A 17692-nucleotide genomic window follows, 5' to 3' on the forward strand; every position below is an offset into this window, starting at 1 on the left:
CTTAAACAAACCAAAAAAATTCCTTAAAATAATAAACAAAAAAGAACTAAAATTTTCATAGGAATTCCAGTATCTTCTTAGTATTAAATTGTCTCATCCATATCCTTGTATTTATTCAGATCATATTCTGTATCTTTTATTACAAAGTTTTCTTCTTGGTTAATTCCTCTATTTGTGTTGCTGTTGTGAATAGTATTTTTTATTCTATTTTCTGATTGGCTATTCTTGATAAAGAAGTGCTATTGATTATTTATTTAAAGTTGATCTTGTGGCCAGAAACTTTGCTACTATTACTGTACAGTAATTTGTCCTGTTATTTCTCCCATGGCCCGAAGGATCTTATCTGCAAATAATAGCAGTTTTAACTCTAATCTTCCACATTACACTACACTGCATGTTTATTTTTCTTTCTTTATAACATTGGCCAGGACTTTTCAATGCTATGTTAAACATTAGCATTAAAAATGGGCGCCCTTGTCTTATTTCTAATCTTAACCAGGAATGAAATACAATCTCTTCATTAATTTGGTGTCTATTTGTGATTTTTTTTATGGCCTTTTGTTTTTCCTTTATCAATTCATATGGTCTTTTGACTTTTTTTGAATCTATTAGTTAAATATATATTTTTGGAAATATGAGTTGGGTAGTTAATATTTTATTTAGGGTCCTAATCATTAGTAAAAAGAGCTTTTGTGTGTGTGTGTGTGTACAATCAAAAAACTTTCAGAAGGTGGTAATTCTATCCCCTGGTTTTAGAGTCAAAAGATTTAATTGCCTAGAAATGAACAGGGTTGCTTTTACTTTATTTTCTGTTTTCTGGAACAAGGTGTATAAGATAAGAATTCCTTGAACGGTTGGTAGAACTCTTTTAAAAATTGACTTGGCCAGGCTTCCTAGGTGGCGCAGTGGTTAAGAATCCACCTGCCAGTGCCAGGGACGTGGGTTCAGTCCCTGCTCCAGGAGGATCCCACATGCCGCAGAGCAACTAAGCCTGTGCGCCCCAAGTATTGAGCCCATGTGCTGCAACTACTGAAGCCCACGCGCCTAGAGCCTGTGCTCCGCAGCAAGAGAAGCCACGACAATGAGGAGCCCACACACCACAACGAAGAGTAGCCCCTGCTCACTGCAGCTAAAGAAAGCCCATGCACAGCAAAAAAAAAAAAAAAATTGGCCTTTGGGATTTGGATTTGGGAACTAGAGATCCTGGGGAATTTATCCTCTTTTTTTTTTTTTTTTAATGTGCTAACTGACCTCTTCAGTTTCTCTTGTGCCAGTTGTGGAGTTTTATATTCTTCTAAAAATGTATGCCTTTTATCTAGGTTTCAAAATTGATTACTGTATGATTCATATTTTTTTAAAAACTGATTTTTCCTTTTCATATTCTATATTTTGTATCTTCATTAGTTTTGCCAGTTGTCTCAATCTTAATGTTTTAAGACAGCCTTTGATTTTCCATTTGCATATTTTTTTGTTATTGTTTGTGTGTGTGTTTTGTTTGTTTTTTTCCTGGCTTTAATGTCATTTCCTTACTTGGGTTTGCTCTCTTCCCTTTCCAGTTTCTTAATTGCATGCTTAGTTCATTTAGTTAAAAAAATTAATCTGTATCTTTTATGGCCATAAGACTTTTTATAAATGTTATGTGAGTGTTAAGTCTGAAGATCTATATGCCGAAATCAATAGCTTAGGCATATTAGTTGTATTGTTCAGATTCTTTTTATTTCTGCTTAGTGACTGACTGCTTGATCTAACAGTTTCTGGAATGGATGGTAAAAAATCTTCACTTAATTTATCTGTCTTCCTGTAATTCTGTCAGGTGTGGATAGTGTCATAGGTTTTGTTTTGTCTGATACTAAGATAGCTGCTCCAGCTTTGTTATGGTTTTTATTTATCTGGCATGTCTTTTTCCATCCTTGTATCTTACTCTAGTATGATTGTTTTCTTTATTAGTAATTTCAACTTATCTACATTTCTTAGAAGTGGTATTGTTTTTGGAGTTACTTGCTGTTCTCTTATTATTTAATTTATGGTACTTTTTTCTTCTTTTTTGTTTACCATTGAATACATCAAGCCTTCTGCTGGTTTTAAAGTTAATGCATTCTGGTTTTTGTTATTATGGTGAAGTGGCTAATAACCTGATACCTAAGTTTATTTACTCTTAAATTTACCAGTATGTTACTTTCTCTAGGCCTCTTTTTTTCCTTCAAGGCAACAGTAAAATTTACCAAGATATTTTTGATTCACCCATATGTTATATAGCATCTCCTGGATTTTTGTTTCTTTACTTTCTGAAGATTATTTTTCATGAATGTAATGAGTATCTGTGGCATACTTTCTAAAGCCTCATATACCTTATGCAATTTTTATTTTGCCTTCGTATCTGAAAATTTTAAGTTCAAAGTTCTTAAATATCTTAAAAATTCACTTCATTTTTTTCTTGTATACAGTGTTCTCTTTGAAGCCTGATATCACTCTGATTCCTTTTCCTTTGTAGGTGATTTGCTTTTTTCATTGAGCACCTTTAGAATTTTCTTTTGTCTTTGATAGTCATAAATCTCATTGACATGTCTAGTGGTTCAAGTAAGGATTTTCATATGTCTGTAACTCTGAAAAATTTTTTATCCTCATTTCTTCAGTTACCCACCTCCTCTTTTTCAACTATTGTTAACATTTGTCATCTGTGTCTCCATATCTCATAGCTTTTCTGTCTTTCCTGCTGCCTTTCTGGAGAGCTTTTAAACCTCATGGATTTTTTTCTCCAGTTGAACGTGTCTTGTTTATGCTATTCATTGGCTATTTTAGTTACTGTATTTTTCATACTTAATATTTGCACCTTGTTTTAGATTTCTTGGTCTTGTTTCATAGTTGTACCTGTCTTTCTTCATCTCTTTAAATATATTTACATTCTTGTTTAAATCCTTAGTCTCTCTAATAATGCTTCATTTGCTAAATATGTCATTCTTTCTTAGTACTCTTCAGGTGTCTAGTTATTTTAGCCTTATAGCTCCAGCACACTGGGCCATATCAGTTACTCTAGTGATGAGTATTGAGGGTGGAATAAAGATTAGACTTTGGTTTGTGACAGCTTCATGGAGAAAGATAGAGAAAGGGGACTGGATGAGCCTAAGGAGAGCTCCAGTCACCTCAGGCTCAGAGTTGGCTGACAATTCCAGGCAGTATTCTTAGCTGCTCTGGGAAAAGGCGGTCTCCTCTGGTTGTCATCCATTGTTCCTGGGTTGGAAGGGGTGGAAGAGTGAGTGCTTATGGGCTCTGAGCCAGTCCAGCTTTCATCAACTCTTCATGTTATCCTAGGAGCAGTGGCACTGGGCTCTGTAAGGGTGAAGGGGACAGGCAGTGAGTGTTGAAGGCATGTGTAGAACTTAAAAGCTTTCCTGGCAAGAGCTTTCTTCCAGCTTTTCCTCACTGCTAAGCACTCTGGTCACCACTACCACCACCACCACCACCACCACCACCACCACCACCACCACCACCACCCCTCCCCCCACCCCCATCCCTGCCTTCCCAGTTGCAGCTCACTGTGTCTGTACCAGTTAAAGACAACCTTCAGTCTTACTCAGAAGTTGTTCATTGCTCATGGTGTGTGTGTGTGTGTGTGTGTAATAGTTGTTTCCTTCTTGGTTCTAAAGTTTCCAGGGTTGATTTGTTTTTTTTTCTTTTTTTTGAGATGAGATGTGGGGAGGGTAGCTGACCAAGGTATTTCACAACCTTGACAGAACATTCTACTTTTAATTGTAAGAAATAAAAGTTGATACTTCAGGGTTTTGCTTTTGTTTTTTGTTTGTTTTTACATCTGATTACCTTAACTGAAGTGGTTGAGTAAGAGAATTTGACCACAACAGTCTGTCTGTGGCAGGAAATTCTAACCTGGATTTTGTTTGGATCTGTTGTATAGATTCCCTGAACTTACGGAACTTTTGAGTGTGAACATTTTTGGGGTGGTAGAGGGATTCATAAGTTTAAAATCATTTTTCGAGGTTATGTATAACCTTTAAAAAAAAATCTATGCCCCATAGTGAATTGTATATGAATTTTATCTCAGGAAAGCTGTTATTTTAAAAATCTGTATCCCCTCTTCATTAAATATTATATACTTAATATAATTTCAAATTCCAAATTAAATACTGAGACTGAAAAGAAAATAACGGTATAGGATACCATTCTTTTTCCAAAAATGCATGTGCTCATCTCCTTTCCCATAATAATAATTGATGCAGGTGAGATATGTAGTTGACCCTTGAATAACAGGACTTAATCAGTAGTCGGCCCTCTGTATCTTCAATTCCTCCACATCCATGGATTTGACCAACCACAGACTGTAGCACTCTTAGTATTTACTGTTGAAAAATATCAGCATATAAATGGACCCATGCAGTTCAAACTTGTGTCAAAGTGTCAGCTGTACATATTTTATTTTTATCTATTTGCTTATTTTGGCTGTGCCGCACAGCTTGTGGAATTTTAGTTCCCTGACCAGGGATCGGACCCCATGCCCCTCCCTGTATTGGAAGCATGGAGTCCACTGGATGGCCAGGGAATTTCCTCAGTTGTATACATTTTTAAAAATAATTCAGGTTATCATTGTTAGGATGGTTAGTCTGTGACTTTTTAACTTTATAAGATAGACTGCATTTTACACCTGAGATGCCAGCGCTAACAAGCCCAGTGCTGAACTTGATTACAGGGAGAGATTTAGGGTTGGTGGTACGATTTACATTCTTATCAATTTTACTGTACCTGATTAAATTTCCTCTTTTGAAATGTTTTATGGTCAAGAGGTCTGTGTATTTACCTCTCTCGTATTTTAATTACTTTGAACGTACCTTTTGCTTCAAAGGAAAGCTATCATTCACTAACTTTTGTGCTTCAATTTCAGCATGATGAAAGAAGTGTGGCTTGTGCTTTACGGTGATGCTATATAACTGGTGCTTTCTAACCTTTCAGCTTGCCTAGGGTAGTTAAAAGACGCGTGAATGCTCTCAAAAACCTTCAAGTTAAATGTGCACAGATAGAAGCCAAGTTCTATGAGGAAGTTCATGATCTGGAAAGAAAGTATGCTGTTCTCTATCAGCCTCTATTTGATAAGGTAATGCTTTCTTTTTTTTTTTAGAACTTTTATTGAGATACAGTTGACATAAAATAAACTGCATATATTTAAAGTGTACAGTTTGATTTTTTTTCTTAATAGTTATGTGTATATGGCAATCCCAATCTCCCAATTCATCCCATCCCAACCCCCGCCCCTCCCCACTTGGTGTCCATATGTTTGTTCTCTACACATGTGTCTCTATTTCTGCTGATAAGGTAATGCTTTCTAATACTCTGTTTATCTAAAATTCAAGAAGATAGTAAAGCTCTGGAAATATAAACAAATTTTTGTTAAAATTTTCAGCAAAATGGTTATTAGAGGTATTTGGGAGAACTATCAGTAATAGCAATTCAAGTTATATGAATTAATTAAATCTATAAGTGTTCTTAATGAGAAACATCTAATTTTTAGCTTGGATGCCAGTGTTTTTAATGCAAGTTTTTTGGTTTATGGGTTTTTTTGTTTTTATCATTTTAGCGATTTGAGATCATTAATGCCATTTATGAACCTACAGAAGAAGAATGTGAATGGAAACCAGATGAGGAAGATGAAATTTCGGTTGGTATTAACTTTAGTGTGCTTTTATACCTTGGAAATAATTTTCTTTATTGTGAGATGGATAGTGAATGCAGATGAGCCACTGTTAGCCAGGCTCCATCTATACCCAAATTCACCTTTTTCTTGCATTTTTATAGCATTTTAAAGTTTATAGATTCATACAGACTTTTCCTTTGAATTTCATGATGACATACAAAAGGATTGTTCCCATTTTTCAAGTGGAAATGGAGGCTTCTAAGTGACCTGCCTACAACTCATAGATGCCAGAGTTGTGATGCAAATCCGGTGCTCTGTTACATGACCCTGTTTCTCCAGCGTTGATATTTTAACGTTGGTAATTAAGAGGAATGTACTTTGATTAATAACACCGATGGGTGAGGCAGTGAACAGGGTTCACATTTCTTGCTTTTCCTCTTTGCTATGCTCAAGTTTTGTTATTTTTCTTTTTCCAAGAAGCTAAAATTTTTCCTATAGCTCATGGCCCTAGTGGCTTTCTTTTTGGTAGGGTATGGTAGAAATATTTATGGAGGTAAGGTTTGGTATGGGTAACAGCAGTGTTTACACAATTAGACTAGAACTTGTTGGGCTAAATGTTAAAATTAGTCATTGAGTTTTTGTTGGATTCTCTGCCACTGCATGTAAGTTAAGGGGATGTAAAAAAAGTTTATCAAGATGTCAAATCTAGGTATCCAGTAATGAATGCTGTCTTTTATTAAGGAGGAGCTAAAAGAAAAGGCCAAGGTTGAAGATGAGAAAAAGGATGAAGAGAAAGAAGACCCCAAGGGAATTCCTGAATTTTGGTTGACTGTTTTTAAGAATGTTGACTTGCTCAGTGATATGGTTCAGGTAATTTTATTTGTGAAAACACCAGTTCACCTCAAAGGGTAAACCTTTGAAATTTAAATGGCTGTGATGAGTAGTCTCTTTATTGTTGACTTTTATAGAATGATTGCTTTCCCTTTTTTGGAGGGCGGCCGTGTAGTGTGGCTTGTGGGATCTTAGTTCTCTGATCAGGAATTGAACCTGGGCCCTCAGTAGTGAGATCGCAAAGTCCAACCACTGGACTGCAAGGGAATTCCCATGATTCCTTTCTTTTAAAAGAGCTGTTATTGGTAGAAAGAAAATTGTAGCTTTGATTAATGTAATCAAATATAATTCATTTACAAAAATTAGGTAATGAAACAGTCCCTATGGTAATTGCTCGTCTCACTCTTTGATGCTTTCTCATATATCCCCATGCCTTCTGTGTTTAGATGCGGAGTATGGAGGTAGGGTGGGGGAGTTTGGATTGTCTTATCCCAGAGACCTTTTCGGTCTGAAATAACTGTTCCAAGGGACATTTGCATTTTAAAAGAATACTGTTAAAATATTTACCTATTTTAAAAATTGTTGTTTTCCCTGGGAAACCAACACAGATGTCACCTTCCCTGGGAAACTTTGCCTCTCCTATTCTGAATTGTTTCTTGAGGCACTGTCATCTGCATTGTAGTACTTGTTACCTTGTATTGTGATTGTTGGAAGTTAATGTCAAGAAAAAGAAGCTGTCTCAAAACTATGCTTATTGGATTTCTACTTTTTAACAAAGTAGGAAAGGAACAAGAAGCAGCTGGAAAAGGTGGCAATTAATGATCAGGAAACTTTTTTTTTTTTTTTTAATTAAAAAATTTTTTGGCAGCACCACGCAGCACACAGGATCTTTAGTTCCCACAACAGTATTTGAACCTGTGCCTCCTGTGGTGCAAGAGTGGAGTCTTAGCCACTGGACCACCAGGGAAGTCCTAACTGGGAAATGTTTTTAAAGCAAACATGCGTTATTTAGATTTTTGGTTTTCAACTTTTCAGCCCATTCAGTCTATATAATGATGTGGTTCTCTATTTAGTCACCTTTTCTTCAGCCAATGGCAATAGAAGGTAGAACTAAGTAAAATAGCTTCATTATAAGGCATAACCTGGAGAATAAGTCTTACGGTTCATAATTGTACATAAACTTTAACAGTAAAATGTCTGTCAGTTAAGTGCTTATTGTCCGATAACAGAACACTAGTCTTAAAATGCCATTTACATACTCATTTTAATATTTTTTTTTTAATTTGAAGGAACATGATGAACCTATTCTGAAGCACTTGAAAGATATTAAAGTGAAGTTCTCAGATGCTGGTCAGCCTATGGTAAAAGAATTTTGAAATATTTTCAGTTTTGTTGCATTAGATGTTTACAAGTAGATAAATGGAACTTCCTAAAGAAAGGGTTAGATGTGTCTAACCCTAAAGGAAGGGTTAGACATGAGAGTGAGAAGAAATTAAAACTGATACTTAATTGTTGGTAGGAAATAAATGTTTGGACGTTGATAGTTGTGATAGCAGTATTTATTCCTTTTCCTCCCTCAGAATTTAAACTATTTTTGAAATATAGTCAATTTTTGATCCTAGATTAAAAATGTATTAAAAATAATAGCAAAGGAGCATGAATAAGAAAATGCTTATTCTATTAAAAGACATGTCTGGGAATTAAAAGAAAAGAGAAAATGTTAGAGGGCTCCCACTTCCCCCATTATGAAAGATCAGCCAACAGCTTCTCCCCAAAACCATCAGTATTATGCAAAGCATGGGGAAAGGTTCTATAGGCTATAGATTCTTATGTTACATGTGATAAGTTTGGGCTTTTTCTCTGTCAAGCCAAGTTCTAGTCTAAGATTTAAAGTCCTCTCTGTGGAGATGGAGGGAGGGTTGGGGGCAGTTGGTCAGTTTATTCAGCTGTACCTAACCTATATCATAAACATGTTACTAAATAGTAATGTTAGCTGAACTCAGTTTTATTCAGTTTGTTTTATGCCACATTTTACTTTTAAGATAATTTGGGATTCATCTGACCCTTTCCCAGCGTAGGACTTTGTCACTTAAGATTTTATATGTTTTATAAAAATCATAGATTAAGCTTTATTTATTGAAACAATTGAAATTTATCATGCAGGAGTTTAATTACTTTTTATGCTTTTTTTTTTTTTTTTTTTTTTGAAGAGTTTTGTCTTAGAATTTCACTTTGAACCCAATGAATATTTCACAAATGAAGTGTTGACAAAGACATATAGGATGAGGTCAGAACCAGATGATTCTGATCCCTTTTCTTTTGATGGACCAGAGATTATGGGTTGTACAGGGTGAGTTTAATTTTGCTACTGTAATAGAATGGTACATCTGTTTTTGTTTTACTTATGATTTGTGATATTTGGTATTTTCTGGTGTGCCTGCTTGGTACATACATGCATATTTATCTCCAAATATTTCAGTAAAATGTTTTCTGAGAAGGGCTTATCCATTTTCCTAGAATTTTCCGTAAACTATTACAGATATTTTTCCAAAGGAGTGCACATTTAAATGTATTATATTGCGAGTTGTGGTAATTGTAAATATAGTTTTTGAGAAAATTTGTTTAGAAATAAAAATTTTCTCTTTGTACTGCTACAAAAAGCAGCACAAATTTCCCCTCTAAACTCTGAAATTAAATAGAACATTTAATTAGTAAAATCTCAGCTTTCGTAGCAATTGAAAGTAATGTGTTAATTGTGATAGACAATCTTTCCCCTTTATTTTGGAAGGTGCCAGATAGATTGGAAAAAAGGGAAGAATGTCACTTTGAAAACCATTAAGAAGAAGCAGAAACACAAGGGACGTGGGACAGTTCGTACTGTGACCAAAACAGTTTCTAATGACTCTTTCTTTAATTTTTTTGCCCCTCCTGAAGGTAAATAGTGCTTTACTTTGGGTATTTATGGTTGTTTTATTATAAGTTTGTTTACTTTTTATTCATTTTAATTCTTTTCTCAATTTTGCAGTTCCTGAGAGTGGAGATCTGGTAAGCTAAATTATTTGTTGAATTGTTTACTATATATGAAATTAAAGGACTAGTCCTTAAATGTGGGAAGTGGGGTAGTTGCCACTAGTATTTTGTTCTAAGGCTTGCAATGCATAGAGGAAGACCTTTACACATCTGAAAAATTAGTCCATTTAAAATGCTTTTGGTGCTTCTACTGAGAAATGGTAAAAGGCTGAAGATTTTCTTTTCTTTTGAGACTTGCAAATAACTACTGTGAGGGATTAAAGTTTTCAAGACTATAGTTTTCTTCCTTACTGAAGGTAGGATGTATTAAGTCATTTATAGTATTTACTAAACACTAACCACGTTCTAGTTAGAGTCCTTTCTGTGGTTATTATTCCAGTGGAAATTTGGTTTATATATGTGGTCATATAGCCGAAAACTATGACATGTGCCTTTGCATACAGCCTGGAATGAGGAACAGCTTTAAAGAAATCTGTACAGGCAGGATGGTATGTTTTGAATTTGGCTAAAGTCTGTTACTAAATACTGATGGTAACAAAACAGTCTTGAGTAGTTATGGACAGAACACCTCTGCCTGTGATTAGAATTCTTTACTTCAAAGTCTGTACCCCCAATCCTTTGGTGTTTTATTATTGTTGTTATTAGAGTGGATTATGTTGATGAATCAAAATAAACATTCAGGAATTCACATAATATTTACTCATTGTTTAGTAGCACAGAACTAGAATTTTAGTTTCATAGAACTTTAGTATCACGGAATAATTTTAATTTTGAATGTCAGCAGCACTTCTATGCTGTACTTTGCCCTTAAGTAGAAATCTTAGATTGACTTAATCTTTATCAAGTAGGACAACATCTCATTTGGCATTACACGGCTGCTGAGGTACTGTCTTTTAGGTAGCGTGAAGTGATCCTTTCTGGTCTTATATTATGTGCCATACACAATGTTATTTAGAAAAGCCTGAGATTCTTTTTTTTACTATTATTCCAGTTGGTGTTTTCAATAATTAATTTTTTAAAAAGAAAGTTGCAGTCATTTAGCAAAGTTGCTTTTGTAACTTTTAAGCTAGAGAAAACTAAGCAATAACCAGTATGTACACTGGTCTGCTAACTTATTTTCTTTTATTAAAAACCTTAAACCTACAATATATGCAGATGACTATTTGATCATACACATGTAAGCTAATTTTGAAAGTTTAAAAGTGAAGTTGATAGTTTCTGCATATGATTTAATCCAACAGTCTCACATATGCTGAATTAAATAAGTTATTAAATTTTGTGCTTTTATTTTTCTTTAACAGGATGATGATGCTGAAGCTATCCTTGCTGCGGACTTTGAAATTGGTCACTTTTTACGTGAGCGTATCATCCCAAGATCAGTGTTGTACTTTACTGGAGAAGCTATTGAAGACGACGACGATGATGTGAGTGCATCTGAATCCTGCAGGGAAAGCATTTGGTGAGGGTGTGACAGTCGAAATTGGTGAGAGCTTTCATGAATAGATGCAGTTGTTAAAAAGGAAGACAGAGTAATTCAAAATTAGGCTGATTACTTAGATCCTATAGATAACGTCCTTGAATTGTTTTAAATAGGTCCTCTTAGGATCTTTGGGTTCATTTGTTGTAGCTTTTATTTTCTTGCTGTTAGGAAGGCTACTTTCTCTGAGATGGTAAAACTTTACTGTGTTGGTTTAGTGTTGTACATCCATTACATGTCTTTGACCAAACAAACCTTGTACATTTTTTAGTGCTGATAAAAATCTTCATTAGGAAGCATGGAATTTTTATCCAAAGGAGTATTAAGTTACGATTAAGGTAGAATTAGACTGCTGTCAAATATTTTGGATATCTTTCTTGTTAAATGGCATACAAATAGGCCTTAGTTCCAGTTTGTACAGGCAGGTAATATTTACAGTCATCTGATCGTATTTCATCCTTGATTTTACTATGTTATTTTAATTTTTTTAAAGTGTCAGGGTTAGATAATGGCACTGAGCTGGGTGATTCCTGAAGCTATGTTCCTTGTTTTAACTTATAATCAGTCACTGTAGGGAATGTATTTTTTCCTCTCTTTAGATATTAGTGGATATAATGGTGGATATTAACTAAATGCTACTTTCAAATGTTTGTTAGCATCATTCAAATGTCATCCTTTTTTCCCTTTTTAGTATGATGAAGAAGGTGAAGAAGCGGATGAGGTAATGTTTACCAAATGAGCAAATAATTGTTTAACACATTGAGAAGCAAATTGAGTGACTTAATGTATTCCTTTGCTATAAATCATTACTCTGTGATATGGGATAAAAACGTTTTTGGAAAAAAATATGATTTTAGAATTCTACAGCCAAACAATGTATGTATGAGGTTTCAATAAATAAATTGCAAAACTCAGAACATTTTTTTTATTTCAAATAATTCTGTTCTGCTGCAGGGTTATCAGCTCTTTGAAGAAGTCAAAAGCTGCAGTAAACTTTTTCAACGTTGGCTGCAGTAAATCTTTTCAATAAAACCTGTCTGGATGTCTCAAGTTGTGTTGGGAAATTTTTCATTTAGAAGCTTTCAAATTAAATTGCATTGTCACCAAACTGTAATCATGAAAATCTGTTGACTTATAGAGTAACTTGTATTAGATTCTCCCTACATTATGAGCCATTTCTTCCTACTATGTACCTACTTCATGGATGCATTTTGAACTTTAATATAGGAAGGGGAAGAAGAAGGAGATGAGGAAAATGATCCAGACTATGACCCAAAGGTGAGCAAAGTTAGCGCTTTCTGTTACATTTAAGGTAGGTTAAATGAGTTAGTGTTTCTGAATATGAAGTTTATTTTTGTCTTTAATAAGTCTCTCCTCACTGGCGTTTCAACAGTGCATGTAATTTCAGCGCACCTTTCCTAAGAAACTTTTATTTTTGGTTCTGACCTTAATTTTTTGTAGTTTCAGATTAAATAGCGCTAGGATTCTATTTTAATGGCACATTATCTTGGACTTTTTTAATGTTTTTTAGAAGCATTTAAAATTACTTACTGTTTGTGTTCTTTAGGTTGATTTCTCCCCAAAGGAAAGCTTATAAACATAGGTCAGTTTTTAACTCATCCGAAAGCAGGAGTGCACAGGAATAGGGGAGCAATACTTTTAGGTTCTCCCAGCCACCTTTTTTCTCCATGTCTGAGAATCCCAGTTTCTTATTCCTGGGAATTTGTCATATCAGGGTTAGTAAAGGACTATATCTCCCACAAATGCTTAGTATGTTATCAGAATTCGTTTGAAACTTTCTCTTTAATGTATTCATTGATTTGCTTATGCTGTAAAACATCCGGAAGATACTTTAACCTAGTGAGCAGGTAAGAGAGGGTAGTTAAAAAAAATCAAATACTCTAACAGGTGTGAATTGGTCTTAACAGCTAGATATGAATGGAATTAGTGTTTTTGAATAGCTGATCTATTAAAAGGCAAAAATAATTGGTAATATGACTTAACATAAATTGCTCGGCTATTTTAAGATTGTAGCTTAATGTGTTCCACTTTATGGAGTTTATTCTACAACATAAAATCGGGGCTTTATTTTAGCATTTTTGTGACTTGGTAATATTTGAATAAATAACTTGCCATCATTACTATATCATTTTTTAAAATTTGGCAAAAAATTTGACAAAACAGTGAGATAATGTGATAATTAAGATAGTTAACTATTACTGAAAAATTAACTGAAGAAAAAGATAGATTGACTTGTTGTTTTCCTTTAACAGAAGGATCAAAACCCAGCAGAGTGCAAGCAGCAGTGAAGCAGGATGTATGTTGCCTTGAGGATAACCTGCACTGTAATAGCCTAAACACAACTATTATTTACTTACAGCCTTATGTTTTTGTATTTTCTTGGTAGACTCAGAAGTTTTTTTTTTAAAGGAAAGGAACTGATATTTTAAAGACCAGATTTGTTCTACTTAGCATTTTAACTAGTTTTTCTGCCAGATACATTGAATGCACAAATTCTCTCACGCATGTTCGTTCATTGCTACATAGTTTGGTTCTTCTTGGAGTATTTTTATCATGTAACTATTAGATTACAGCTATGAAAATGAGCAGAACTGTGAAATGAACCAGATTTTTTGTCTTGCTAATTTTTTCCTGAAGAACCAAACTATTTTTTCAGCTGGTAGTTGAGGGGGTTTAAGTTTGCTTGCACTAGCGCTGTGCCTTTCATTACTTTGTTGGAGAAATACAGTGAATTGTACTAAGACAATTCATCATTTAAAAAACAAAACTTGTCAAGACAAGTATATGGTTAAGAATTTCCAGTAAGACTGCACCTGATCACTTAGGTTGTTAATGGATTTTTGTATTTCAGGTGACATAGTTACTATAAAGAAATCTTATTAACTCATAGTATGGTTATTGGTTACCACAGGGAGGTGAATAAAGCCTAGTATTTTCAGAAGTTAAGCCTCATTATTTTTATTTTAACTGTACTTTTAAAACTTAACCTCCATTAACTAAGCATCTTTTCTTTGTGGTAGGGTCTACCTTCTGCTTCCCTGGAAAGGATGAATTTACATCATTTGACAAGCCTATTTCAAGTTTTTTGTTGTTTGTTTGCTCGTTTTTGTTTTTGCAGCCTAAAATAAAAATGTCAAATATAATTTTAGTTCTCCAAAGATAATGTCTTAATTTTGTACTAATTCAGGTAGAAGCAGAGGCCTAGCTTAAATCATATACCCAGTTTACCATATTATTGAAGAAAAGGGTGCCAACTTTGGAACAGGTACTATATCTACTAATAAGAAAGTATTACAAAATCTTAAATGATTTAATGTTTTGAGTAGAAAGATTAAAAGGGTAAATTTCATTTCCTTTGGTCAGAACTAGACAGAAGCCCCAAGCCTCTATAGTTAATTCCAATCTTATTGCTTCAAGTATGAGTATGTCACTCACTTTCCCACACCTTTTGTTTCACTATGTATTAAAATGGGTAGTACTGTTTACTTAACTACCTCACAGATGTGTTAAGGCATATTAAGTTAAATTTTATGAAATGTTTCTGTCTCATTAAAAGCTCAAAAGTTTGGACCTGTTTGTACCATAAGTATGTGATATTCAGCATTTTATTTATACCAAGGTTTGATAGTTAAACTGGAAAACAAGGTTAAAGTACCTTTATTCTGGGTCTGGTCAGGCAGGCAGCACTTGCAGATCTTGTGTGGCTCCTGTTTTAATAGAAGTGGATGGATGAGCAGCTGCTTCAAAAGGTCCAAGGATGTTTTTTCAGCTGTTTTAATTAGGACCATATTATAGTAAATACTGCAGACATCATGGGACTAGAGTAGAAATAAGACCATTTCTAGAGGGGGGAAATGCCATTAAATTAGAGACTGTAGAGCCACATTTAAAATACCTCAGGCTAATTACTGTTACTTTGAGGATGAACTTTTAAAGCTTTGACAGTGAGGATGGACTAATTGGGTTGTAATTATAGGAAGCCCTAGAATTCTTGCTCTTAATAAAATTATGTTAGGTTCATTTTTAGAGGGGATAGAGCTTCTGTTTTAAAACTTTAGTATTAAAGTCTTGGAATGTAAACACATTGTTATTTGTATAGTACTATCCATTCTTCTGAGATTTTAAGTAACTACTGGAAATCCTTAACCAATTGCAGTAGCTTGAAGGGAAAAAAAAAATGCCATGAAAACACCTGTTTTTCCTCATTTTCAAAGTGATTTTGGTTGTTTTGATTAGACAGTCTGTGTGTTTTATTTTTTGTTTTTGTTTTGTACCCATAGCTCATCTGAACACAGCTTTTTCTGAACTTAAAATTTTTTTAATCTAAAGATAGAATCCCATTTTTAATGAACTTGAAGTAGCAAAGTCACTTTTTCCCCCCCCATTCTTTTAGAAAATAGCTGTTGCCAAAGTGAAGAGGTAGACACTATTTGTCTTGTATTAAGGGGGAACATGGTTTGCAGAGGAATTTTTTTTTTTTAATAAAGTTGGAGCTTCAAGGGATATCATTGTTCATCTATGCCATCTCTCCAGTTTCAAAATGGTTCTATTCCATTCTAGAAATTTGACATATGTAATTTGAAATCCTTAATAAAATTTGCATTTAATTTTATAAAATGTACTGGTGGTATTTTGGGTGGTTTTTAAAAAAGAATGAGTATGTATACTTTTTTTTTTTTTAAGAGCGAAGAGTAGAGATGTTTTGAGTAGGCTATTGTGTGCTCAGGCCATGATGGCCTATAAAATGTGTAATTTTTTAAGAGTGTACCTACCAAGCCTTGCTAAATGGAGTTTGTTATTGGAAGACTAGAAAAGAAGGAATTCCATGTTTCTGCATATTATACTCGGAGTCAACTACAGATGTTTTTGAGGCCCTTCAGATTTTGTCTTTACATTTTCAGTTTATAGTTTTCTGTAGACCAGGCAGTGACTACCAAGAAATTCTCTCATTTCTCTGTAGAAATGGTAAAATCCCATATGATCACCTGTAAAGTAATACTTAAATTTTTTCTTTCTTTTTATTTAAATATAGTTATAAGCAGAGAACAGCAGTCCCATAAATTGATTGGTTTTTAGTTTAACATGGATCTCTGAAGGTTATTTAGTTCACTGAAGCTGTATTAGTAGTTGTATCATAAAAATGTCTTAATTGTGTGGAATTGGTTTACAGAGTAGTACTTTAAAAAATGGGATTCTACCTCTTTCCTTTTTAACACATTTAATAACAACATATAAACCTTAAAAGGACACATTAGCTTTGATAGAAACATTTTAATTAATTCTATGAACAGGTTAATGGTTATTGATTGGTTTATGATAAAGTCCTGACGATAACTAAATTAACTGTTTATATTACTGCTGCTTGTAAGACAGCATGAATTTGTGGTTTATCTGAATTCTAGGCCATTCCCAATATTGAAAATAAAAATAAAATTTTGAATCATTGTGAAAGCCTCATTGTACCATACAGAAATATTAAACTTTAATATTCACATATTCTTTGAATGCTTGGTTTTAGGGCTTTGGTTTAGTCCTTTTTTTATGAGTTAATCTTATAAAAATTTTAGCCTTTATATTTTTGACTATTTAAATCAAGCCAAATGTTATTTTAAATGTACAGAATTAATGGATAGTTTAGAAGAAGCATACGTTCTTTATAGGAACCTTAGGAAAGAGAAATCATATGCTGATGTAGTTTTTAATCTTCTGCACTGTATATATACTTGATAATTGTGAACTGGATTTTGTTTTGAAAATATGTTTATGATTTAGGTAATTTGCTACTTAAAGTACTAAGTCTCTAATAGCTGAAAACTAAATGTAAATGATAATGGTGAAATTAACAGATTAAATTATAGATATATAGTGGTGATTTTGTATACTGGTTTAAAAATCCAGATGCTAGAAACTATAACTTGGAGAAAAGGCCAAGTTTTTGAACTAAGTAAGGATTGCTTACTGACTTAAGAGAAATGGGAACATCTTTGTTGGAGTGTGGAATTACTTTATTTAAGGATAAATGTTTATTAGAGAACAAATTGATGTATTCAGTTAATTATATTTTCAAAAATAATATACACTGTATCTTGTTTTTCTTCCCTTTGACATTATACTGTACTTTAAGTTTTTCAGTTTTTTAAAAAATTGAGGTATTGACTAAGTGTAAAGTAATTGAAAAATGGAGAATAACAATTTAGAAATAAATTGCCAGCAGGAAATAAGTTAAATTGCTTAATTTTCATATTGAAAAATAAGAGTTTATAGCCCTTGTAGATCTCTTATTTTGAGTTTTATTGTTTTGGAACTCCAGGGGATGTGTTCGCTAAAAGCAGTACTTTTTAGTTCTCCATCTGTGCAGGTGTTTGTTTTTTGTTTTTGTTAGAGAAGCCTGTGTCTTCATTGGCCGGCAGGCTGCTTGAGGGGGTGAAGCGGCAGGGGTGGGTGGCCCCGAGTCGAGCCGGCTGTCCTTCCCAGGCTGGCTGTTAGGTGATTGAGAACGCGCCTAGCTAGTGACTGATCATCCCAGGCTTGATTTCCGCCCGGGTCGAAGGCCTTGCCTCGCAGACGCCCACCATGTTGCCCATCATCTTGGGCAGGACGATCACGTTGCGCAGGTTCCTTGTTACCACCGTGGGCTCCTCCTCGGGCGGTGCCGCCTACCTGGCCTAGCGCAGGCGCTGTAGCAGCCGAGCGTT

General features: G+C 34.2%; 1 protein-coding gene across 6 annotated transcripts in view; it reads left to right on the forward strand.

Annotated features, from left to right (window-relative positions):
• The window catches only part of NAP1L1 (nucleosome assembly protein 1 like 1), a 32051-nt gene extending 17900 nt beyond the window's left edge, over positions 1-14151 (forward strand). For 2 of the 6 annotated variants that reach the window (XM_057741565.1, XM_057741566.1), the window contains 12 exons: positions 4960-5101; positions 5582-5662; positions 6380-6508; positions 7759-7830; positions 8680-8819; positions 9258-9403; positions 9495-9514; positions 10801-10923; positions 11668-11697; positions 12204-12254; positions 13250-13321; positions 14018-14151. In XM_057741565.1, coding sequence (XP_057597548.1) covers positions 4960-5101; positions 5582-5662; positions 6380-6508; positions 7759-7830; positions 8680-8819; positions 9258-9403; positions 9495-9514; positions 10801-10923; positions 11668-11697; positions 12204-12254; positions 13250-13285 — 970 coding nt within the window. In that variant the 3' untranslated portion in view covers positions 13286-13321; positions 14018-14151. Of the gene's footprint in view, positions 1-4959; positions 5102-5581; positions 5663-6379; positions 6509-7758; positions 7831-8679; positions 8820-9257; positions 9404-9494; positions 9515-10800; positions 10924-11667; positions 11891-11930; positions 12027-12203; positions 12255-13249; positions 13322-14017 lie in introns of those variants that run through there. The other 4 variants (XM_057741568.1, XM_057741567.1, XM_057741569.1 and 1 more) reach the window with 4 other exon arrangements.
• Positions 14152-17692: the final 3541 nt, after the last annotated feature.

This window comes from Hippopotamus amphibius, chromosome 7 (genome assembly GCF_030028045.1).
Source record: "Hippopotamus amphibius kiboko isolate mHipAmp2 chromosome 7, mHipAmp2.hap2, whole genome shotgun sequence".
In the NCBI taxonomy this organism is placed as follows: Eukaryota; Metazoa; Chordata; class Mammalia; order Artiodactyla; family Hippopotamidae; genus Hippopotamus; species Hippopotamus amphibius.